Source organism: Eleginops maclovinus, chromosome 6 (assembly GCF_036324505.1).
Source record: "Eleginops maclovinus isolate JMC-PN-2008 ecotype Puerto Natales chromosome 6, JC_Emac_rtc_rv5, whole genome shotgun sequence".
NCBI lineage: Eukaryota > Metazoa > Chordata > Actinopteri > Perciformes > Eleginopidae > Eleginops > Eleginops maclovinus.
Genome location: NC_086354.1, coordinates 14,584,456 through 14,609,669, shown reverse-complemented (window position 1 = coordinate 14,609,669; position 25,214 = coordinate 14,584,456). Strand labels below are relative to the sequence as shown.

The following is a 25,214-nucleotide window of genomic DNA, read 5'->3' as shown; positions in this document are numbered from 1 at the left end:
GCTGGAATATCAAGTGATTCTCCAAAACAAAGAAAGCTTTGTTTTAATCACGTAACCATGCATCAATGTCGACAGCCATGTTTTAATCTTTGTCATGTGTATCCTTGATTAATAGCATTGCAGTGAAACTGATCTTTACTGTTAGTGAGAGTCTGAGTTCACAACATATTAGGAAGACTGAGTATTTTTTTGTTGAATGCAAAAATGAGGTCCAAGTGCTAAAACTATTTAAAAAAGGTACTTGTCACCTAAAATAAACTTGTGTTTCACTTTATTCATCAGTCATGTAACTACCAATGTGAATATTGCACTGCAGTTCTTTGTCCTTAACCCTTGTATTATGTTAAGGGTCAATTTGACCCATTTCAGTTTTTGTGTTGACCAAAGTACTGTTTATCCTTTCTTTTTCTTGATGAAATTTGGTGACTTTTCATCATCTAGGGTCATGAACTGGTGTGTAAAATCTGGACACTTTGATGTGTAGTGGAATGTCTGTGCAGAGTTTGTATACAAAGATGATGTTGCGGGTCATTTTGACCCAGACCCTTTAATGTGGGTAAATAGCTGTTCAGATCCAAAATAAACATGTCTCTTTGATGTACTTTTTACTTTGATGTACAATTGTTTGTATTTTGATTGCCTCTGAGACCCAGAGCCAGGTGTGTGAAGAGAGGGAACTTTCTCACACTTGTCCTTGTCACTGTTCTCATGTCATCTCTTTCACAAACTCACCAAAAATGAGCTCCAGAAGGACGGCAGCTGAGGAGGCTTTATCACAGATTTTGAACTGGGATAGTGATGTAGAGGAAGATATTTCAGAACCAGAGGATCTTTCAGAGACAGAGGACAATGTTATTGCTGATCCAGATTGTCAATTTTCCTACGATGAGGAGGATTCAGAGGACGAGTCTGCCGTTGTTCCTCCAACAGATGAAAACCAAGGAATGCAGCAATCATCATCCACAGAGGGGACATGGGCATCTAAGGACGGTCATATAAAATGGTCAACATCACCACACCCAAGCCGAGGCAGACTGTCATCTTCCAATGTGATCAAAATGACTCCCGGTCCTACAAGATTTGCTGTCACACGAGTTGATGAGATTCAATCAGCATTTCAGCTCTTCATATCCTCACCAATAGAGAGGATTATACTGGAAATGACCAACTTGGAGGGGAGACGTGTGTTTCAAGAGAAATGGAAGCCACTGGATCAGACTGACTTGCATGCTTACATTGGAGTTCTGTTATTAGCTGGAGTGTACAGGTCAAAGGGAGAAGCAACTGCAAGTCTATGGAATGAAGAGAAAGGAAGGCCAATCTTTCGTGCAACAATGTCTCTGGAGACATTCCACATGATATCTCGTGTGATCCGCTTTGACAACCGCGACACCAGAGCTGGTCGACGTGAAAGAGACAAACTAGCTGCGATCAGAGATGTGTGGGATAAATGGGTTGAAATTTTACCTTTGTTGTACAATCCTGGTCCCCATGTTACTGTAGATGAGCGCCTTGTTCCATTCAGGGGGCGCTGTCCTTTCCGAAAGTACATGCCCAACAAGCCCGCCAAGTATGGCATCAAAATATGGGCAGCCTGTGATGCAAAATCCAGCTATGCATGGAATATGCAAGTATACACTGGAAAGCTACCTGGAGGAACATCTGAGAAGAATCAAGGGGATGCGTGTGGTGCTGGAAATGAGTGAAGGGCTGCAAGGTCATAACATCACATGTGACAACTTCTTTACATCCTACCGCCTTGGAGATGAACTTCAGAAGAGAAAGCTGACCATGTTGGGAACAGTCAGAAGAAATAAGCCAGAACTTCCCACTGAAATTCTGAAGATGCAGGGCAGACCTCTGCATTCCTCAATATTTGCTTTCACTGAGAAAGCAACAGTTGTTTCATACTGCCCAAAGAGAAACAAGAATGTTCTTGTAATGAGTACAATGCACACAGATGCATCTCTGAGCACAAGAGAAGACATGAAGCCACAAATGATCCTGGATTATAACTCCACCAAAGGAGGAGTTGACAATCTGGACAAAGTCACAGCAACATACAGCTGCCAGCGCAAGACAGCCCGTTGGCCTTTGGTGATTTTCTACAACATTGTGGACGTGTCTGCTTACAATGCCTATGTCCTGTGGAGTGCAATCAACCAGAAATGGAATGCCGGCAAATTGTACAGACGTCGGCTTTTCCTGGAAGAACTCGGCAAAGCACTTATCACTCCCAAGATCCAGACGCGAGCCAGGCCAGCTCGATCCCCAGCAGCTGCAGCTGTCATTGCTCAGGTCACCCGACCAACCTGCAGCCTCACCCAACCCAACCTCACCCAACCAACATCCAGTGGACACAGGTGGAAAAAAAAGGAAAAGATGCCAGGTCTGTCCCTCCCGAGAGGACAGTAAAACAAGTACCTCTTGTGTGAAATGCAAGAATTACATCTGCAGAAAGCACACAGTAACATTCTGTCCATCATGTGGAGAACATTGAAAATGTTGAAGAAAAATGTGGAGAACATTGAAAAGTTAAAGTTCGCTGGGATGAAGTTAAAGTTGAAGTCAAAGTTAAAAAGAAATGTGTTCATGAAGAGGGAAAAACGTAGCACTTGTGCTTTCTTTGGTCAAGGAAGGAGGAAGGGAGGAAGGAAAGAAGGTAGGAAGGAAAGAAGGGAGAAAGGAAGGAAGGAAGAGAAGAAGGAAGGAAGGAGGAAAGAATGAAGGAAGGAATGAAGGGAGAAAAGAAGGGAATAGAGGAGGATGAACAGAGAGAAGGAAAACAGGATGAGAAGAAGGAAGGAGAGAGCATGGCAGGAGGAAAGAAGGAGGGAAGAATTATCATTTTGACCCGGGAGGAGGACAAGAGGATTAGACTAAATAGTTCTTAAATATAGTGTTGGAATTAAAAATGTATTGTATGTCACTTTTCTAAATGTTTATGTAATCTAAAATAAAGTTGTTATTGGTTTAACCTGTTTTCTTGACTGTTTTGAGTGCATTTACACAGTATGGGTCAAAATGACCCGCAACATAATCAATGTAATTTTTTTTCAACATAATACAAGGGTTAAATGAAAAAAAAGCTCTCAATTGATTGAATGAGCGATCCAACTCTAGATACAGATTTTAATACCTCACCTTAGGAGGTCTAGCAGTTTAGCAATGAAATGTAATAATAATGAAATAATGTGATGTCATTTGTAAAATCTTTTTTCCAAACTGTAAAATAATTTAATAAGAAAACTGTAAATAGTGTGAATGGGTTGCAACACAGCCAATACCTGTTCTTTATCATTAGGTCTGATACTAAACAGGTGGATCGCAGCACTGCATCCATTGGTAAACAGCACCAAAATAATGAGTGTTTTTTGGACATTGATTAAAAGTATGATTACTAGTTAGCAGATTTCATATTGGTAAATGATCTGGAATACATTATTTCCAGGCATGAGGGCCAGATGGTGACTTAAGTAAAACAGTGGTTAAATACAGTGGTATGCAAAAGTTTGGGCACCCCTCTGAGATTTCATGACAATTTGCTTTTCCTTTATAATAGAAGATCACAGCAACAACATTTGTTTTCCTACAAAGATGTAGACGTTTTAGTGTTTTCCAGACCAAAATTCTTAGGGTAGCATTACATAGTTTTATTATAATAAAATAAAATGCAAAAAATGGGATGTGCAAAAGTTTGGGCACCCTTATAAATAGCATTCATTTCAACACCTGTACGGATTTATAGCTGACAGGTTGCTGCACAAAATTGCTTTGATTAGCTCATTAGACCTTCAATTACAAAGACAGGTGGAACCAATCATGAAAAAGGCTATTTAACATAGGTAATAGCTGGCTGTGCCTGGCCTAGGTTCTTTCTTAGGGAGTGGCAAGATGGGGACCTCAAAACAACTCTCCACTGACCTGAAAGCTAAGATAATCCAACATTATAAATTAGGAGAAGGGTACAAAAAATTATCTGACAGGTTTAAACTGTCTGTCTCCACAGTCAGAAACGTAGTTGTGAAATGGAAGGCCACAGGAACAGTCCGTGTGAAGGAAAGATGTGGTAGGCCGACAAAAATAGGGGAAAGGCACAGGCGAAGGATGGTGAAAATGGTCACAGAGAAGCCACAGACCACCTCCAGAGAACTACAACAACATCTGGCTGCTGATGGTGTAGTTGTTCACCGTTCCACAATCCAGCGTACTTTGCACCAGGAAGAGCTCATTGGAAGGGTGATGTGCAAAAAGCCTTTCCTGAGTGTTAATCACAAGAAGAGTCGCATGAGGTATGCAAAAGCACATCTGGACAAGCCAGAAGCATTTTGGAACAAAATACTGTGGTCAGATGAGACCAAGATTGAGTTATTTGGTCATAACATGAACAGGTATGCATGGCGAAAAAAACACACTGCATTCAATGAAAAGAACTTGTTGCCCACTGTAAAATTTGGTGGAGGATCTATCATGTTATGGGGCTGTGTGGCTAGCACAGGTACTGGAAAACTTGTTAAAGTTGAGGGCCACATGAATTCCTTACAGTACCAGGAGATTCTTGACAAGAATGTTCTAGAGTCAGTCACAAAGTTGAAGCTACGCCGGGGTTGGATTTTTCAGCAGGACAATGATCCTAAGCACCGATCAAAATCCACCAAGGAATTCATGCAGAAGCACAGGTACAATGTTCTGGAATGGCCATCCCAGTCCCCAGACCTTAACATCATTGAAAATGTATGGATTTATTTGAAGAAGGCTGTCCATGCACGGAGGCCAAGAAACCTGACTGAACTGGAGACGTTTTGTGTGGAAGAATGGGCCAAAATACCACCTGCCAGGCTTAAGGGACTTGTCTGTGGCTACAGGAGGCGTCTACAGGCCGTTATTGCAGCAAAAGGAGGCAATACTAAATATTAATGGAATTATTTCTTAGGGGTGCCCAAATTTATGCACATGCCTATTTTTGTTTGAATGCACATAAACATATTTCTGTTTGACCAATAAAAGTTATTTCACTACTGAGATGTTTCTGTTACCATAAGGTATAACATATGTTAAAATGAAGTTGCTGCTTCAAAAGCTCAGCAAGTGACAAACTGATGCAGTGGTTTTCCTAAGGGGTGCCCAAACTTTTGCATACCACTGTATAACTGATTCTTTAACAATATCAAATTTTCAATGGAAAATTATCCTAGCCAAAGAAAGTATGCTTATGAAATGAATGCAATAACCATGAATATTTTAATGGTAATCATTTAAAATGCTATTGGTTAAATTAATCTTTAGTTTTCTTATATTGTGCGTTTTGTCTTCTATTTTTGCAGATGCACTACACACAAAAACTAGTGGGAAAAGTGTCTGTGACAGTGTGGTTATGGAGGCTCTAAAAAGTAGCCTTGCGCTTAGTTCTATGCATCTAAAGAGATGTTTTTGCTCCCTGACCTGATAGAAAGTCTCTCTCTTATGAAGTCACTCATTTGTCTATCTGCTTTGGGATAATAAGTATGATAAAGAGAGATGTGGGAGTAACTCATGAGATGTACACACAGTAAAACTTCTTCTAGTCACTTATATTACACTTGTCAGTTGTATTATGACATGTCATCATGTTAAAGTGAATTTGTGAATACATCAGATTCCCACGGTATCAGCAAGTCGACACTCTGCACTGATGTATCCCCTGGTGTAAATGTCTACAGCACAGTACATAAAATAACCCTGAGTTTGAGATGTATTTCAGAATTAAAAAATATAATGATAAGTGTCGAAGATTTAGAATAATGAATGGCCTGGTTACATAGTGTACAGTAAACAACAAATCATCCTGTAAGTGTCATATTTATGTAAGCTACCAATATTTGAACAATGCATTGCTGTGGTTGAATCCAGAAATCCCCTAAATAATTGCAATTACTAAATGTTGGAGAAACCACTAACTATGTATTTTATTAAGTTTGTCTGAATCCGAGGATACCTTTTACTCTGTTTGTTAAATGATTTTGTTTAGAGCTAGTTGTATAGGACATGATACATTTGACAGTAGTTCTCCTTCCTGGTGCAGATAAAGTGAAGGCCTGGTAAAAAATAATGTAAAGTGTTACAGATAGCCAAAGATATGTCAGTCAGACAAAACATTGGCAATGACAATCTGGGAATATTTGTTGAATATAATGAGGGAACTAAAGCCCAGACACAACATTGTTGTCAGGAATTGTGTGTCATTATTTTGGACTTTGGCGCACACATCGTCAATGTTTAATTTTATTTTACTTTAAAGAGGAAATCTAACAGTGGAAGGGGGAAAAGAACTGAAATCTCTGGTAATACATTTTAATACTATACCCGACTTTTTAAAAAAAAACATACAATAACCCAGCATTTATCTAAATAAAAAGCATAACCCCACCTCCCTAATTTTGACAATTTCCACATATTTATTTGAATACAGTTTCTTAGTTTTCGATTGCTCTTTGTCTGCCAAGGACAGTGATATAAGAGTCCAGGATAAAAAATGTTTTTAAAAAAGTCATTTTTGTATTTGAAATATATATAATAATATATGAAATATAATTATGTCAAAAAACTGAACCAAATCATCATTAAATAAGATTCCATCCCTTTCTTTTTAAGTACACTAAAAGTAAATCTCCATATAAATGCATATAATATGTGTATATAATATGTTATTATTTGTATTTTTATTTTATTGGAGATTTTTAATTTAAATGGTTAGGTTTATATAATGTCTTGTAAAACGTTAAGATAACTACTTAATGCAAGTTGCAGCTACTATGGCAATTTCTTAATATTTGAACTAGCTTTGGTTTTAGAATCCATCCATCTCCATTATTTCTGAGCCATCCCAACCACTCGAAGATGTGGTTAAAAGCCCTTAACAAACATATGTTTGTTTTGTTTTTTGTGGATAAACGTCCATTTTCATTCAATTTCAATGTTTCATCGGTGTACTATGTGTTATTTATAAATATTTGAAGAATCGCCTTAATACCATGAAAGTGATTTCAAATATACTGCTTTGTGACTTAATGAAAAATAAACATCAGTATGTTTTCCCAAAATATGTTTCCAACTAAAAACTGAAGTCTCAGTTCTTTATTGTTTTGGTCTTACCTTGACCCCCTAGGCCCTCCAGAGTAGATAGATGTCTGATGGTTCAGAGAGAGTGTTGTTATTATTGCCACATCATGATACAGTCTCTCCTCCTCCTCTTCTTCTTCATCTGCTGCTCTGGAGGTCTGAGTCCATCAGGTGGTGCTGTCCATCCACTGAACTGCAAGACAAAACAAAAGCAGAAGTTTGTTCATGATCATTTTTAGGATGCTATGTCATACAATGTTTTTTAGTGTGTCACAGGTTAATTTAATACAAATAAGAAAGACATATAATGTACAACAATATGCAATTATAACTATACATATGGAAGAATATACATAAAACAATGTAAAAATCCAGATCCAAATTGTCATTAATAATAAAATGTAAAATGCATGAATCGCATAAACAAATATTACTTGAAATGTACAGTATAAACACAGTATTAATGCCAGACTAAATTAAAGTATTACACAGTTCAAGTATTGCACATTATTACAGTATGTAACAAAGCTTTTGTCCTCAGTGTATCACAGGGGGCCAGAACCAGTCCAAACAAGCAACGTTTAAAAGGGACACAGTATTGTAGTCAACGTGGATACTAAAGCAATAAAATGTCATTCTGTGTCATAGAAGGGAGAGTCTCCAAATATGAATACTAACATTTTGTTGCTGAATTCACTTGGCACACTTCCTGTCCACTAGTTTGAATCCAGGGCACAACATTGCCAGAGGGCTGCAGGCTGATAAGATACATGTTTGTGGTAATTTACTTCCTACACTAATTCACAACAACGTACATGCACTGCAAAACCCTGTTTTCCAGAGCCTGCTGCAGAGCTTTGGTGGACACATCCTCTTTCTTTAGAAGCGGGATAAAAGAAATGTCCAGCTTCTGCCACAGTAAGCTATTTTAGCCCACAGTCTGGCCATTAGCAGACAATCATTAGGAGTTTTTCTACACTGTCTCCCCTCAAATTGTCCATTGTAACTACAACTTAAGACCTGTTCATTTGTCTCAATACAGCACCACCCTTACTTACAGCTCAAAGCAAGCTTAATGCCACAAGGTCAGTGGGCGTCTTGAGGAATAAGGCCCGAGGCAATGTCTCCATGCTCTTTGGCACTGACAACATTTCACGTTGCTTTGCAGCTACAGAAGGTATCCAAAAGGGCCAGTGCTTTGTCAACAACATCAATGTCCATGCCAGCTGATTTGATGTAACTCACTATGCATGCATATGAGAAAACTAACTATAACTATCAATGATTAAATCTAAGAAATGTCAGAAAAGTAGTGGAAAATGTCCATCTCATATTCTCAAAGACCAAGTCATCATATGTTTTAATAAAAATGGTTGATGCATTAAAGTGTTATCAAAACTAGTAAAGGTGGAGCATGTTTGAATTACTTTGTATGCTGCAGGGTAGCTTGTGAATTTACTCCAGCCTCCAGGTGTAACCAAAGTCATGTTTAAGTGATGCTTTTATTTCACTTCATTAATCCAAATATGCGATGTAACAAAGGATACTGAATAAATGTAGTGGAGTTAAAGTACACCATTTACATCTGAATTGTAGTGCGGTAGAATAACAAAGTTGCAAAAAATGTAAAGTCTCTCAAAATCTAAGTAGAGCACTTCAGTAAATCTACTTCGTTACTACACCACGGAATTTGGTTGATCCCGCATTTAACCCTTTGAAGCAGTGGCTAAACCCAACCATGACAATATAACAACATCTCATAAATAATCCTTGCTAAAAGTTTAAGCTACTAGCCTAGCTTTAGCAGAGTTACGATAGCTAGTTGGTAATCTAAATGCTGAATGTAAACACACACGTCATATTTTGTTAAAACCATAGATTGTATATATAAAGGTGTGGTCATTGCTGTTTATAAACAGAAAAATAGTAGTATTCAACAAGACAATGACATTAATTTACATGGGAGCATATTTGTTTTCCTCTTCAATTTCCTTTTATTGACACGTTAAGAAGGCCTTTCAAACTGCAGGTAAAAGGTCTCCCTTCTTTCATTCATTCATTTGAAATCAAACTGCAAAGGTGGCCTTTACCAATTTCATGCAATGAGTACCTTGGCAACTTAAATAACCCAAGATAGGCATCACACTCATTTGACTTTAAACAACAATTTTGTTTTGTTCCAGATTATTTTAAGGATTATTCCCTTTACGCATGATTTGGTCACGGGTGCATTCAGGACTAAACCGGAGTGTACCAGACGATATTTCTTAGTGGGATTACATAACCATAACCATTTAAACCAGTACTCCCATGCAGCACCTGTCTTCCCCCACGGGGTGGCGTCTTGCACCGAGAACTACCTGATTGTTTGGTGCTGAGGTTGTTTTGACATGTTGTTCCACACTGTTGGTTCCGTTTCCAACAATGAAGCACGTTTTCCATCGCAGCATCGTTTATACTTTAAATATAATTCGTTACATCGTTTTACATACGTAAAGATAAGGCTGCACACACATAATAGTGAGTCAAGAACGTGCACTTGCAGCAGCAGCATGCGGCCGAGCTCCTGCTAGAGGGCGTTGCGTTTCGGTGTGCAGCCTATCCAATGGCCGGGCTTGCATGTGCCTTCAATCAGCCTTGGACCTAACACGCTGCCGCTTCCTCAACCAATCAAAGAGACGACGTCCCAGTTCCTGCTCTTATAAATGTGCAAGGATCCCCGCCACTTGGTACCGGAGAATGAGAGAGACACAAGCAAGATATCACACGACAAGACATTGGACCTTTAAGTCCTCTAGTTTTTATTTCGATTTCCTCGTTGTTGCAGGTAATACAACTTATTTTCTCTGTGTGTTCTAAGTTATTTGTGGTGCTCAAACTCAGCGTGTAGCCTACTCAGTGTACCAGACTTCTCAATGTTACAGTTTTGAGACATTGATCTTACCAACCATGGGTATTATTTTCTCTCTCCTGTGGATCCAGTTTTTTGATTCAGTTTAAGATGTTATATGTACAAGTGGTATGTTAATATTAGTGTAAGTGATGCTGGATACGGACGAGGGAGCATATGATGTAATGTTGTCTCATGGTGGCAGTCAACTCTAGTAACCATGACTACTATAATAGGCGTTTTGGCAACAGGATGTTAAGTAAATGTACATATTTATTGCCGAATTTACATTGGTTTTTGTTGCCTTGTTATGAGATTGTCAGCGTGCCATCCTTTATGAGCTGCCTCATTAAACCTAATCCTAATGGTCATGGACATGCGGTGGCAAGTTCCCTTTGTTTCCAAACTAGAGGGGGGAAAAGACTGGAAATGTGGCTTCTTTTGACATCCTCAGTGTGTTTTTCGTCCCTCCTCCTTTCTGGAAGAGGAGACAATGGTGCTGTTTTTGTTTTTCTGCGCCCGCTTACGCAACATGTGATTCAGAGCTCATCCAGGTCTCACACTGGCTCTCCTCTCCTTATCCTCAGGTGTGTTATAGAAGGAAATAAGATGGCCACGTCCTCCAGCGCCACGTTGAGTAAAACTGTGAAGCAGCAGTACATGGAGCTCCCTCAGGGGGATAAAGTCCAGGCCATGTACATCTGGATTGATGGAACAGGAGAGGGGCTCCGCTGCAAAACCAGGACTCTGGATTGTGAGCCAAAAAGCATCGAAGGTAAGCAATGCCCTCAATCTTCCATAAACTGTATATAAATACATATGATTAAGTCCTTCATAATATAACTATTATGTCCCTTCTCCTGTAGATCTACCTGAGTGGAACTTCGATGGCTCCAGCACCTACCAGTCTGAGGGCTCCAACAGCGACATGTATCTGATGCCTGCTGCCATGTTCCGGGATCCATTCCGTAAAGACCCCAACAAGCTGGTGCTCTGTGAAGTGCTCAAGTACAACCGCAAACCTGCAGGTAACAAGAATGAAACTCAGTGTCTCTAACATTTTAATGAATGGGCTAATATAAAAGAAAATATCAGTTATTTTAAAACAATGGTTCCCTCTACAAATGAAAGTAATTTGACAATCAAAGCTGCTGTAACTGAAGCAGAAATATGCCTTTTTCCTTCAACTGAAGTCTATTGATTGGTCTGACAGTACAATGTGGATGGTGACATTACTTTATAAGGGTAGTAAACTTGGATCTAGATGTGTCCATATATTTCATTTTCATGTTATCATAATATCTTGCATTAAACCAGCATGCAATCTGAACTGACTGGGTCTGCCCTCAAACTATTCAAATACTAAGAGTCTTAGCCTGACTTTGCATTCCTTGGGAGGGGAGGCACACTGTTGCCTGCTCACATTAAGTACAAGCAAAAGGTTTATTCATGTATTATGTACATAAGCATATTACACAGCTTAATTGTCAGAAAACTAAACAAATATTATACAGTAAAGCAACAGATGCTAGTGTAGTCAAAATCCATAATTAAATCAGTACTTTATTACTTAAGCAATCTAAAAAAGTAATTGTATTGAGAGTTGAAAGTTTGCAGTACTTTTGTGTATAATTTTTTTAACCATTTTAGGCATTAATGTACTGGAGATGGCATTGTTTTTTGAAGAAAAACCAAGATCATCTTAAATAAGCACTGAAGCAAATCAAAAATAGTTGCCTACCTTCCAAAGTAATCCTTGTATTATTTGCCTTGCTATTTAAAGGGCAGAACTTGTCTTGCTCTGGGAAACCGTATTTTACTGTATTGTTGTCAGTCTCGTAATCGGCGTTTTATTTTTTTGTCTTGCAGAAACCAACCTTCGTATCACCTGCAAAAAAATTATGGAGATGGTGGCGGACCAAATTCCCTGGTTTGGCATGGAGCAGGAGTACACTATTCTGGGCACAGACGGACATCCTTTTGGCTGGCCATCTAATGGTTTCCCTGGGCCACAAGGTAAGCATTCAGTTTAGAGAGTTTGTGCATAGAAACATGAATATATGTCTAGATGTTTTGTTAATAATGAATGCATTTACAGGTCCTTACTACTGTGGTGTGGGAGCTGACAAAGCCTATGGAAGAGATATAGTGGAAGCCCATTACAGAGCTTGTCTGTATGCTGGAGTCGACATCTGTGGTACAAATGCAGAAGTGATGCCTGCTCAGGTAAAAGTGATAAAAGCTTAATCCACGTTTTGCGTTTTTACATGTGTGTTATGAATTACATTAAATTAAAAAAGATATCATTATAATAATCAATTTGTGTGTGTTCAGTGGGAGTTCCAGGTTGGACCTTCTGAAGGTATCAACATGGGGGATCATCTCTGGGTGGCACGCTTCATCCTGCACCGTGTCTGTGAAGACTTTGGTGTTGTTGCCTCATTTGACCCCAAGCCAATCCCCGGCAACTGGAACGGTGCTGGCTGCCATACAAACTTTAGCACGAAAGAGATGAGGGAAGAGGGTGGATTAAAGTGAGTGTCAAAAGCATCATGAAAGTTGACTTTAACCCCTCTGCCTATCTAAAAATGTTTCACATGCATGAATTTCAAATTTCTGATGGGAATTTTGTTTTCTCTGCTTACAGAGCTATTGAAGAATCCATTGAGAAGCTTGGGAAGAGGCACAGCTATCACATCCGTGCCTATGATCCCAAAGGGGGTCTTGACAACGCTCGCCGTCTCACCGGCCACCATGAAACCTCCAACATCCACGAGTTCTCCGCAGGTGTGGCCAACCGTGGCGCCAGCATCCGTATTCCTCGTAACGTCGGCCAGGAGAAGAAGGGCTACTTCGAGGACCGCCGTCCATCTGCCAACTGCGACCCGTACGGAGTGACCGAGGCTCTGATCCGCACCTGTTTGTTGAGTGAAGAGGGAGACGAACCTGCGGAATACTAAATCCGCAACTCAGTGACTGACTTCCACTGCCCTCCCTGACATTATGTTTTCTTTAAACTAGTACTGTATTTTATTTTTTTTCTCCCACTGAGAATTTAACATTCATGTAATGGCTAAAAGTTGGCTGGTCAACTTAAAATATGACAAGGTAATGATATACTTGGTAGTTAATCGCTGGTAATGGCAGGGTATGCCTTTCCCCTTGTCTTTAGAAGGGATTGGCTTTTGTAACACTGTTTTCTAGCCCATGTCATATCTTTCCCTTTCTGTCTCTTGGTGACTAAAATGAACTAAAAAGCACATGGACACTGAAGAGTAGTGCTGCTAAGCCGGACAGCATGTGTAACTAAAAGAATCTGACTAGCTCATGTACTGTTAATATATGTTGACCTGCCTTTTCAAGTATCCAGTCTTAAATGTAACTAATTCTTTGATTTATGAAGTGTCTATTTTTAAATGGCAATGTTTTGATGTCTTCAGATTTTGACACACTGGGTCAACTTGTAAGGTACAATTTGTAGATGTCTGTACCCAGACATTTGTTGTTCAAATGTGGTGGATCTGTCCATGATGCCATTTGTAGATTTCCTCAAGGAGTTTTATCCTTTTTGTTAACTGAGATATTGTAATGCACCTGATTTGGTAAAACATCATGTTTACTGGACCTGGTGTTTTTTATTGAAACATTTAAAACTTTTATTTTTATCACAACATGGCTCTGTGACTCTTGACTTCAAGACTAAAAGGTAACGTTTCCAAATACTTCACTTTACAAGCTGGAGATCAACACCTATGAAGCCAAAGCTACACGTTTATTAATGATTGCGCAGACCTCCTAGGAAACTGGTTATTTCTCACCCTCATTTAACGTAACAGCAAATGTCTTATTTGCTGCTGGTTTGTAGTCTAAAACAGAATTGTAAAAGCTGTTCAACCATCTGGTGATATAATTTTCCTGCCGACACTAAACAATAACTCAGTAAAACACCTAAAGGTAACTTGAGTAAAGGCTTGTCTCTTGCCAAATGTTCCGATATGTCAGTCTGGCTCATATCTTGGCAGGAGCACAACAGCAGCTTTGTTCTTGCTGGTGTTTAGGAGCCTGTGGGACGGAGCTGTAAACTTGTGTACTCACGAGACATTTGCTGGAAATAAAGCCCGAAGCCAATATTACTGGAAGTGCTGTGTCACAAACTACACACCCTCTGACAGTTGAACAAACCTGTCGGGATCCTGTTATTAAACAAACAAACCACATAAGAAAGACAATACAGCAAAAACACATTTATTTTGAACTTAGTTACAGCTGAATTGGACCTTGATTTTAGGGGGAACAATCGAGAAAGAATACATGTAAAATTGATTTATGACTTTCAGGCAAATACAAAGACTGTGTATAAAATTAATGCAAACATTTCCTAGACAAATGAGCAGTAGTACATACTGTATCTGTGACCCCAAGCTTTGCAAATGGATACCAACATATGTGCCAAATCAGCATTATTTAAGTCATTATTGGGAGTCAATGTCACAAATAAAACCTTAGTAAAGGGATTCTTTGTTACCCTACTGAGAAAAAGGCAAAGCTTTTCAACCGCACTTCACAAGAACGCATCCTCCCTTCACTGGACATAAACATTTACTTGTGGTGTTCTCTCCACACTCGGGGGAAGGGCAACCAAAAGTTTGCTTTGAGACCTTTCCCCTACATCCAGCCTGCCTCAACAGCACGTTATTCAGCTTCTGATTGGCTTTGCCAGGAACCTGTTGACCAATCATAAAGTTAAGGGCAGGTTTAATCTTGATTCAGAGGATTTTGGCTGTCCTGAAGCCAACACATGTACTCTAACTTTGTTTTTGTCTGGCTGTTTTGCTTAATATGCCAAAAATCTGAAACCTCTCTGCTCCTTAAACTTTATTTTTTGCCCTAGAGGTTAATCAAGTTAATTTGAGTTAGAATCAATGTTGAACACAATCCTAGGTTTATGGAATATTTTAAAAGGTGTCTATGCTTTTATACCTTAAATGGAATACAAATAATTCTAAATTATCAAGGACTACAACAGGGCCAATCTGCAAACTCACTTACTCCTGCTATACACCAAAAACACAGTATTCCCAGGAAAACTACCTTTATTCCCAGTGGCAAAAAGGGACATAATGTTCTTTGACTCATCCTATCGACTCATCCCATCTGTGCATATACCTGTTTGTATCCCCTGGATCATGTGGATAGTCAAAACATAACCAAAAGCATCACTTTCTCCCTCTTACAGATTTTCCCATCGAAGTCTCAGACAGAAAACTATATGGATCTTTTGTGTTCAGCTCTTACACTTGAGTGGTAAATACCATTGCAGGATGTGCTGAGTTTAACACCCCGCTAGGATGTGTGAAAAGCACCTAATGACATTCACTCATCGTCTCAACTCCCCTCCACTTCCTCGTGTCGAAGCTCAATTAGGGGGGGCTTTAATTTGCATGCAGAATTCGAACCACCTTCCGCCTGGGAAGCTCAAACGACGGGGAGACACTGGACAAAGGATGGAGAGGGATGCTGCCCTGTTGCTATGACGACCACCGGAATGTGCAGGCTGGTTCTTGTGTGAGAAAAAAAACTCATGTTATGTAAGGAGCGGAAAAAAATGAAATGGGGTCTAATAAATGGAGCTGCACAACCCCCCCTGGCCAAACACAACGTTAAGATGCTATTCAGTCTGCATGCACTCACACTACGGCACTGCAAAAATGCCCTATAACTTTGTACCATCTTTTACATGTTATTAAAAATAATGACTGACGTTTTGGTAATCTGACGTAATAATAGCACACGAAGCTGCAAGAAAAGCATCAAGGAACGTCCAACACTTTGAAAGGTTGTGGCTTCTCTATCAGTGCATATACAGTATGATTCTCCTCAGTCGTGCTGTGTTGTGTAACAAATCATACTAGTTCAAACCAGTACTGGCTCTTCTTGCTGCAACGTGCAACAGGGAAGGGACATCTGCATTAAGGCCATGTGTTGGTAGAGATGAGGCAATAGTGAAATGTGCAAAACAGCTTCAAAGGATGTTTTTTTGTGAAAAATACTGTAAAGGAGAACAGACGACAGAGATAAAGATAGAGAGGGAATGTCCATGGAGGTCAAGTTATTTTATGGCTTATTTCTCGGCCAGAAGCATGCATAATCCTGAGAAAGAGAAAACAGGATGAGTTTGCGTATATCTGAAGGAATTTTGAATTATTAGAGCAAGGGACAAACACATTTCATCATAACCACATGTATCTTTTTTAAGAACAACGTTTTCTTGCACATTCCTTCCCACACTTGCACATAATATTCACTCTCACATGTATTCACACACAAAGGGAAGCTGCACACACGTGCACACGTTAGCCCCCGTATCACATGTGCTACCACAGCGCTGTCTACAGGGGCAGAGGATAAGAAGCAGCTGCATGTTAACATCCACCGTGCATTTACACATTCTCCGTTTGGTGTCTGACATAGATGTTGTGCCCTTACTCGAGGTATCCTGATTGGCAGAGCACTCTGGTGTGATTAGGCTGATGCTAGATCCTCCAACAGCCACTCAGGCTTACCTGCACTGTGATTGGTCATGCTATTACATATGACACAGTGACACAGTTTTGAGTGCTGCTGCAGTGCAGACACTTATCTGCCATTGTTTTTTGGTTTTTTTCACACAGCACAGACAGTCAGAACTGATGAAAATGTTATTGGCGGTTTAACAGGGAAAACGGTTTTGCAAATATGAAGCATGTTGGAGTAAAGCATCTGCTCAGATATACAGTATATAACCCGAAACAGGAGAACATTCCTGCCCACTGCAATAACTCTGTACAATAATACCCCTCTGGCTGGCAGACAACTCACTGCTCCATAGCCTCTCTGTAAACTGGAGTTAACATGCACTCCTTCACACTTCAACATTGTACATTTACACTATATTATTATTATTGCTTTTTTGTAAATTTGTATATTTCATTTTCATTTTTATTAATTTTCATTCATTTTTATGTTTACTTTTTTGTTGTTGTTCTAATTATTTGTATTTGTTTTGCTTCTCTTTGTATTTCGCTGCTGCAACACAAATATTTCCCAGTTTGCGATAAATAAAGCACTTCTGATTCTGATTCTGAAATAATGTTTTAAACATTAAGACTTATAACCCCTAGCACAAAACGTTGGTGCCATACATTGCCTAGATAATTCTTTGCACTTGTGTAAACATTTCGTTTGCATCCAGCAATACTAAAATGTTATACATTGCATGTCAGGACTTTCGCCCAGAAATCTCCTGAGGTTAATTCAACTTTATGAGGATTAGGAATACCTCATGGTTTTGGTTAAAATACACAATTTCTGGCAGAAAGCTCTGAAGGATAACTTCTTACAGAGGAAAAACAAGTGGTGAATGTATAATCTAGCTTTGACATTTAAGCTCACAAACTGTTCCGGTCACAACAACAACAGTTTGCTCAGTTTCACCAAAAGCCACACTATGACTTGAATAGTTGGCAGGGTGATGGCCAGATGCCAGCACTCTGCAGGGGTTGTCCGTTTTTTAACACAAAACAAAGGGTGATCCACACACTCCCCCATACCCAATTTCTGAGTAATTTTCCATTTCCTAATTAAGCATGCCAAACCCATCCATGTCCCAACAGAAGACAAAACATCTCCTTGTACTTTTTTTCCTTTAGTGTGGCAAATCTAAAACCTTATATACAGTAATATGATTCTTTCTTGTTTAATATAGGGACACTGGATTACAGCAGCAGCAGATAGTTCAAATATAAAAGAACCGAAGACATGCAAAACATTTAGAAAAGAAATGCTACTTTCTAGTTGATGGAAATTACAATTATATCCCAGATTTGATTAAATAAATAAAGACTTGTTGATATGTTGAATCCAGTTACTGACTGAGGATCAAAGAGGATAGGACTGAAACTTGATCACATGAAAATGTATTTGTATTGAGAGCAAAATGTGTGTGAAAAATGTGAACAATCAAGCTTTCTTTGATAAGTTTCATGCAAAAATGTAAAGCAGATTAAAATTGGAGCAATATAATGCTAAAGCCTTCATCCATGAGCATGTTGGTGTTTTCCGCAGGAGAAAGAAGAAAGAAGTCACATATGGCTGCATGAAGCCAACAGCTGCCTCTCACATGGCAGCCTTTATACTCAGGCTGTTTGCTTAAAGGATTGACTCGCAAACAGGTCAACGTTCTGGGTCAACTTCAGAAGTGAATGGACACTTCTGCCAATAGCTTAATGAACAACATCACACACACATGAGTCAGCCATAAATTCTTTCTCTCCAGAAGCACTCTCTCACACCCACACTCAGCATCACAGCTGTACACACCTTTCTAAGTTCAAATTTGCACAATGACACAAAACTACCAGTTAAGTACGCACTCTGCACTTTGTGCGTCATGTAAAATATAACACTTGGGTTCAGCAACCTTCAACAGGAAACATGACAATTTGTCAAAAAATGCTTTCAACAGCAAAAAGATTCCACTGTTTCAATAGAAAACAATGATCCGATATCAGGGAAGGACAGAGGAGAAAGGAGTATTCAGATCCTTTACCAACACATTAATGTAAGAATACACATACAAGTAAAAGTCATGCGTTTAAAATCCTACTAGAAGGAAAGAAGTGTTATCAACTAAATGTATAGCAAGTATGAAAATAGCTCCTGTGACTAATATGTTGATGATCTTTGGTAATACTTATACATTAGTGCATAAGTACTGCTGACCCTGGTTGGGTTGAAGGTAATTTTACTTCCTTAAACTATGTGATGTGTATAAAGTTGCCCACTTCGTATACATTAAGGTAGTTTAGTACAGTGTTTCCCAACTCAGGGATCGGGCCTCTCCAAGTGTTCACAAGAGGGGTTGTAAGATTTACGAGGTGGGACGAGTGCCATAACTCATAAGAGTCCCACAAAACATCTGAAAAGGGACAGGGAGCACCAATAAGACACTCCTTTTTGTAGGTGGTCATAAGCCTGAAAGAGTAACAACCAGTGGTTTATTCTTTAACAGATATTTTATGTCAAATCTCAATCTGAGAAGTAACCAGTAACTCCAGCTTTTACAGAAAAGAAGTGGAATAAAAAGTGCAATACTTCCATCTGAAAAGTAGTGGACTAAAAGTACTTCTTTTATTTGTCCCACAGCGGGGACATTTACAATTCACCGTCATATGGTGAGACCTGCAGACATTGAGTCTCAAAGTAACATGCAAAAAGAAACAAATAAAATAATCTGCAAGGTTGTGTATATTTTAACTGCTGTGGTAGCAAATGTTAACAATAAAGACGTTATTTAAAATATAAACTTTTATATTTGTCATAAGACAGATTTTTATACTTTGAGGACCACATAAAAATCCTTGAAGCAACTCTAAGCATGGAAGGGACAGACATTTTTACCTTAGTAGGAGATGCAGTTAACCCCATTGCTTGGAATTTGACGCTTTCTTTTAATGTGTGATTGATAATTAAATAAATGAATAAAAATACACACTAAGTATTAAAGGGCATGGAATGAGCAATGAAAATGTAGGCCTAACTAAATGGGTCTCTATTTAGGCCTGGTGCAGAAAGCTGTTTTTGTAATGATCATCTCTGTTGAATAATAAGCTACAATTTAAAAGTAGTCGAAAATATCTACTAAAACAGCCTATTCCTATGCTAATATTTATTTGACATCAACCACCAACATTTTCCTTTCTCAATCTTATCTGTATTCCTTAACTTGTCGTTTTTCTGGCTTTTTTCCCCTCAGCGTCCTCTAAAAAGTCCTCTTCCTTACTCTTTAAAGTGTTTTACTTATGGCTTAGTTGCTTTGGCAATACCTCTTATCTTTAACACAATCTAGTATTACCTTTTTCTTCTAAGAATTTCCATGGGAAGCATTTTGAATACAACCCCTAGCTTTCCAGACACAAACTAAGCTGTTTCTGTGTGTGACTGCCCTCTGTGGACATAGCAGACCTGTCTTATTTTAAAACAAACCCCCCTCCACAACCAGAATGATAATGGTAATAATAGTTATTTACATGTGCTTCTGATGTGACTTTGGTTTTTACTTGTGCACTTCCTTGAATGCTCTTTTCTGGCTGTCTGTCGGTTTGTCAAACAGTGAGCATTATCAAAAGATGATGACGATATAAAGTATGCCTCATAAGGGAGTGGTTGGCTTAAAAGCATTTACATTTTAATTGTCTTGTTGGATTACACTGGAAAATTGCACACCTTGGCAAGCATATGGGAAATTGTTTGGGGTGATATTGGAGATGTTTTAGACACCATTTATTAGTATTATGTTACAAAGTGGAAAATACGGTGCAGGTCAAAAATAGTGCTTGTATGTCAAGGCGTGTCAGGAAATGTATTAGTGACCGGGCTGCGTATGAAGATAAAAATCAATGACAACTGACAGTGTCAGGAGGGAATAACCTAACATTTCTAATGTTAAAAGCTTACTCAGTATATCATCATGTATCATATTTATCTGGCTATACAGTAGTTAACCTACAGAGACAAAAGTAGAAAAAGTGTAAGCATCAAAAGATACTTAAAGTACCAAAACTACTCATTATGCAGATAGTACATTTCAGAATAATATATATTATGTATCGATTGTTTTTATTGATGCATTAAAGTGTTATCAAAACTGGTAAAGGTGCAGCTAGTTTTAATCAGTTTGTATACTGCAGGCTTGTGAATTTACTCCAGATGTAACTAAAGTCTGATTTAAGTGTTGATTATATTTCACATGATTATTCCAAATCTGCACAGTAACTAAAGGTATTCAATAAATGTAGTGGAGTAAAAGTACAGCATTTACCTCTGAAATGTAGTGGAGTAGAAGTACAAAGAAGCATAAAAAGGAAATACTCAAGTAAAGTACATGTACCTCAAAATTGTACTTAAGTGCGGTACTTTAGTAAAGGCACTTTACACCTCTGGATAGCAGTGCTAAAACTGTCTATAAGCTCAATAATACAATAATGTAGATCATTTTACACAATGACAACGATTTACCACGAAAAACATTGGCTGTTGAACACACAGGTATTTGAAGAGGTATCACGTCTAATAATCCAATTAAAGTGTACTTATCTTTGACATTATTCACCTCGAGAATATGGTCAAAGCTTTATTGTAATCACACAATGGGTTTCAGCGGAAGAGGTGTTGGATGTGAAAACATATTTACAATATTTAGAAAATGAACAAGCTTGAGTGTACTTCCTCTTATCTCAATAGCTCATAAGGGAGTATCCTCTTCAGTAATTTCGAGTAATGGCTATTGTATTTTTACTGAAGCTTCACCAGTTTATGAGGAAATCAAATCTATAAAAAACACAGTAGCTAAATGGTGTCATTTCTGTCTTACCAGCCCAGAACTGAGCTCCAGAGGCTTGTTGTCTAGATTGTGGAGATATTGGCGTTCTACTTTCGGTTGAAAATGCTGAATCATTAAGGATTAACTTTATGGACTTAATTGTTTACTTATTGTTAAATTCGCTTTTTTTTTTCTTTGTGTTTGCATATGGATGTGCTTTGAACCCCCATAACCTGTGTCGTCATAAAAGTCTGAATCCAATTAAATTGGTTTAGCAACAAGGAAACGATGGCACAGAAAAACACATTGATCTTGGAGCTGATTAGAAAAAGGCCCAATGTGGGTTCACTGTTGCACTTCTAATGTTACTTTCTTTTTTTTGATTCTGGTGGTATCTTACGTAATGCAATGCAAGCAAAACTTCCATTGCTTTCTTGAATTCAAATAAACAAATTGTTTCGTACAATTTACTCAACACACAAACGACAAACAGTACTGCATGTTGACCTGAGGACATTAAGACAGGGTTGTACTCTAGGCAAAAGACCAGGGTGAAGTCCAGTGTTGGTTATGGTGAACCGGTACTTCCCTTAGGAACAAGATAATAGGAACAGAGTAAAAACACAACTGCTTTGTCTTCCTTTGTTCGTCCATCCATGTGCTTCTAGTCCCGACCAGTTAAGACAGGAGAAGCCTGTTTGTCATTTCCCCATTGAACACCTGAGTATTGTTTATAGGTCTGACAAAGGGAATGCTTATTCTTCCAGCATTCATATTGGCCTGATTTTCACCCCGGCCTTTAAGCAAACACACGTATGCTAGACTGTACACGTATGTCTCTGGCAACATGAAGGGGTGTGTTTATTAGTAAGCTCATTACTCAAAACTGCAGGACAAACCTCAATGTCAAAGTGTTCCTTCATCATTAAATATAAATGCACAGTATGCCTGATCGCAGTCTATGTGAGAGTCACATGGAATCATTATAGTTGAATGGAAAACAAATAAAGATCATTTGTACATGAATTAATCTTGAGACGTTTCTTTTAGCTGTAGACGCAGATATCGCAGGTTGATGTTACATAAGATGACGGGGCAATTGGGTGTGGCATAGAGGTAGATGACGCTGCTTTGTGCTGTTAAAAGAACAAGAGATGACCACTGGCAAAAATGAGCCAATGTATGCCTTCTAAGGATATTGATACACATAAGGCTTTAAAGGAGTCTACAAACACCTGGGTTTGGCTAGCTTCTAATACATTTCAGTTTGATTTCTTCTCTTTTTTCTTTTCTTTAACAACTTATCTTTTTTTTTTTGCTATCTAAAGTTCTCGTATTTTCACCCGTAAACCGCAATTTTGGAAGAATTATACAGATCTTTTTCTATAGTAAAACTTACGATGTCTTTTTTTTGCAGTTACATTTTCTTATTGGGTTTATATATAAATATTAACAGAACAAAATGTACACAGCATGACAATGTTGTTGATTAAACTTTAGTGAGTTTTACTCACAAAAAAAAACCAACACAATAATTCCGGCTGAATTGCAAAGAGTTAGATGCAGTAAAGAAAGAAATTAAACTAATAGATATTCAGAGACACACAACTTTTTTTATGTAGACACACTTGTTTTATCATTCATTCTTGATAATCACAAACTGGAGAAGTTGAGAAGTAATAAAGAAGTCAAAGCTAACAGGGATCCTCCCCAGTTAGTCATGCTGGAACAATGGAAAAGATATCAGTCCAGTAAGTCGTATCGGCCAGCTCAGCAAGGCTTACAAATACATTTGATCCAAAAACAGCACACAGTGTGTCAATCTCTAGATAACCCTGTGGTGTAAACGGATGATATTATGAAATTTGCAATGGTCGATTACTAATGAATACAGAAATAAACACAGATGTTTTGAATCATATTTTGCTTCGCACCTGCGTTTACTCCTCACCTCCTTCCTTTAGAGATGCTGAGCTACATCGTAATTATGTAACGTTGCGAAAGTATGGCCTCCGTCTTTAACACATGAGCAGATTTTACACACACGACTATGCACATAAAGCACACTGACACTCTGTGTAAAGCTGCCAGATTTTGTACTCATTGACGTTATTGTAATGTTCTCTGCCATTCAGCGTTTACATAATGCCAAAACTGTTCTGTAATTACTCGTGTGTGAGACGACATGAAAAGCTCAATTGATGGTGTTAATTTGATGATTACATAATGATTATTTTTTGAAAGGACATTCCAGCAATTAGTTTCTCAGTTACTGTCAAGTGTTTTAACTACCGTATATGGGTTTGATCTCGAAAAGGTGAATTATTTAAAAACAATCTTTCTGAATAGGCTTAACATTTATTTGTCTTTCTCATTCTTATTATATATGTATAATGATATAATTGGTGTTGTTGTGAAATAAACAATAACCAGGCTCAGGCTTAATCTTTGTTCCCATTAAATGAATCGGATAACTGAAAGAGACTGAGGTCCGTTGTTGCATAATTGCCAATAGCTAGTCAGGTTTACGAGTCTCTCAGACAGAGAAAAGATGAGTTCACACACACACACACACACACACACACACACACACACACACACACACACACACACACACACACACACACACACACACACACACACACACACACACACACACACACACACACACACACACACACACACACACACACACACACACACACACACACACGTGCAACTTTCTACAGCTTTTGTCTGCTTCTTGCAATCTGCCCACAACAGCGGAGAAATTGCTAGCTGAATGATGGAGGCCTCCCTCTAACCCAGATTTTATGATGATTACACGAAAGCAGTGCCCTTTCCAACCCCCCACACCCTCTTGAGCTGATGTAAGATTAAGGCCTGATCATGTATCTGATGAAGCCACAGCAAGTTTCCAACAGCCATCAGTCTGTTGCAGGGGCCTAATCCCAGCAAATCCTTTCTTTTCTTCAGTTCATCCAACGTAGACACACACACACAAACAATAATGGCAGACTTAACCACAGCACAGCACAAAGTAGAGTAAATGCCTAAAGTAGGAGCAAAGAATACAAACTGCTGTGTCTTTGCTCAAAGGATTGACATCATGGTGAATCAATTTTCCTCTAATCCACAGCCAGTAATCAAAAAGGAATGATGCACATTGGACGGGGATGACGCATTTTACCATAAGGCTGTGTTCTTCGTGTTTGTCCGCAACCTGTTCTGAGAAATAGGATCACCCCAGTGGAGGGCAGAGGTTTCAGGGAGGTCATGAAGTGGGGGGGTTGCAGCCGAGTGACCAGCCATTGGACAGAATACATCTACTCCCTTTATAAACCGAGAAACGTGTGTCATAGCAAAATTTCAGAGAATGAAAGCGCATGACTTTTTCTTTTATTTCAATTCTTACATGCAATAAACATTATGCTCCACAATGTTCATGTAAAACAAAGGTGGATTATAATTCAGTTAAAAGAACTTGCTTGTCCAGTGCAGTAATTCAATGCTGCATTGATATCGATTAATTGGGTTACATGACATTAAAAACAAAATTAATTATACTTTGCAATAAAGAAATTGCTGAACTTTTCCCAACTCCCTATTATCCATTAAAAAGTTGTTTGTCCTACTGGTGGCTTCTTGTTATTGGGTGACATAACATGGAAGCTACTAAAAGAAATTCAAGAGATTTTAATTAAAAAGAACAGCAAATGCTTTGAAATATTCACATCAAATTGAAAAATATCTCAAATATTCTAGGAATTGTTGAGTCCAGTAGTAGTATCTGGTATATATTTGAAGTCACTTGGTAACATAACATTAAAGAAATTGAAAAAACTGAAATTAATTATTTTTTAAATA

The 25,214-nt window shown here is 38.5% G+C and overlaps 1 protein-coding gene and 1 pseudogene across 1 annotated transcript; both read left to right on the top strand.

Moving 5' to 3' along the window:
- The first annotated feature begins 327 nt into the window (after positions 1-327).
- On the top strand, positions 328-2,981 carry LOC134865678 (piggyBac transposable element-derived protein 4-like; annotated as a pseudogene).
- Positions 2,982-9,700: 6,719 nt separating this feature from the next.
- glula (glutamate-ammonia ligase (glutamine synthase) a) lies at positions 9,701-13,659 on the top strand. Its single transcript, XM_063885862.1, has 7 exons — positions 9,701-9,925; positions 10,576-10,763; positions 10,855-11,016; positions 11,858-12,004; positions 12,087-12,214; positions 12,323-12,522; positions 12,636-13,659. Exons 2-7 carry the CDS (start codon positions 10,598-10,600, stop codon positions 12,946-12,948), a joined length of 1,116 nt encoding a protein of 371 aa, XP_063741932.1. The 5' UTR covers positions 9,701-9,925; positions 10,576-10,597; the 3' UTR covers positions 12,949-13,659.
- Positions 13,660-25,214: the final 11,555 nt, after the last annotated feature.

What these genes read in the sequence shown, in the direction of transcription:
- glula (XM_063885862.1), top strand. Translation starts at nt 10,598, where the DNA reads ATGGCCACGTCCTCCAGCGCCACGTTGAGTAAAACTGTGAAGCAGCAG. An exon ending in TGAGCCAAAAAGCATCGAAG is followed by an intron (nt 10,764 to 10,854) that starts GTAAGCAATGCC and finishes CTTCTCCTGTAG; the next exon opens with ATCTACCTGAGTGGAACTTC. An exon ending in CAGAAGTGATGCCTGCTCAG is followed by an intron (nt 12,215 to 12,322) that starts GTAAAAGTGATA and finishes GTGTGTGTTCAG; the next exon opens with TGGGAGTTCCAGGTTGGACC.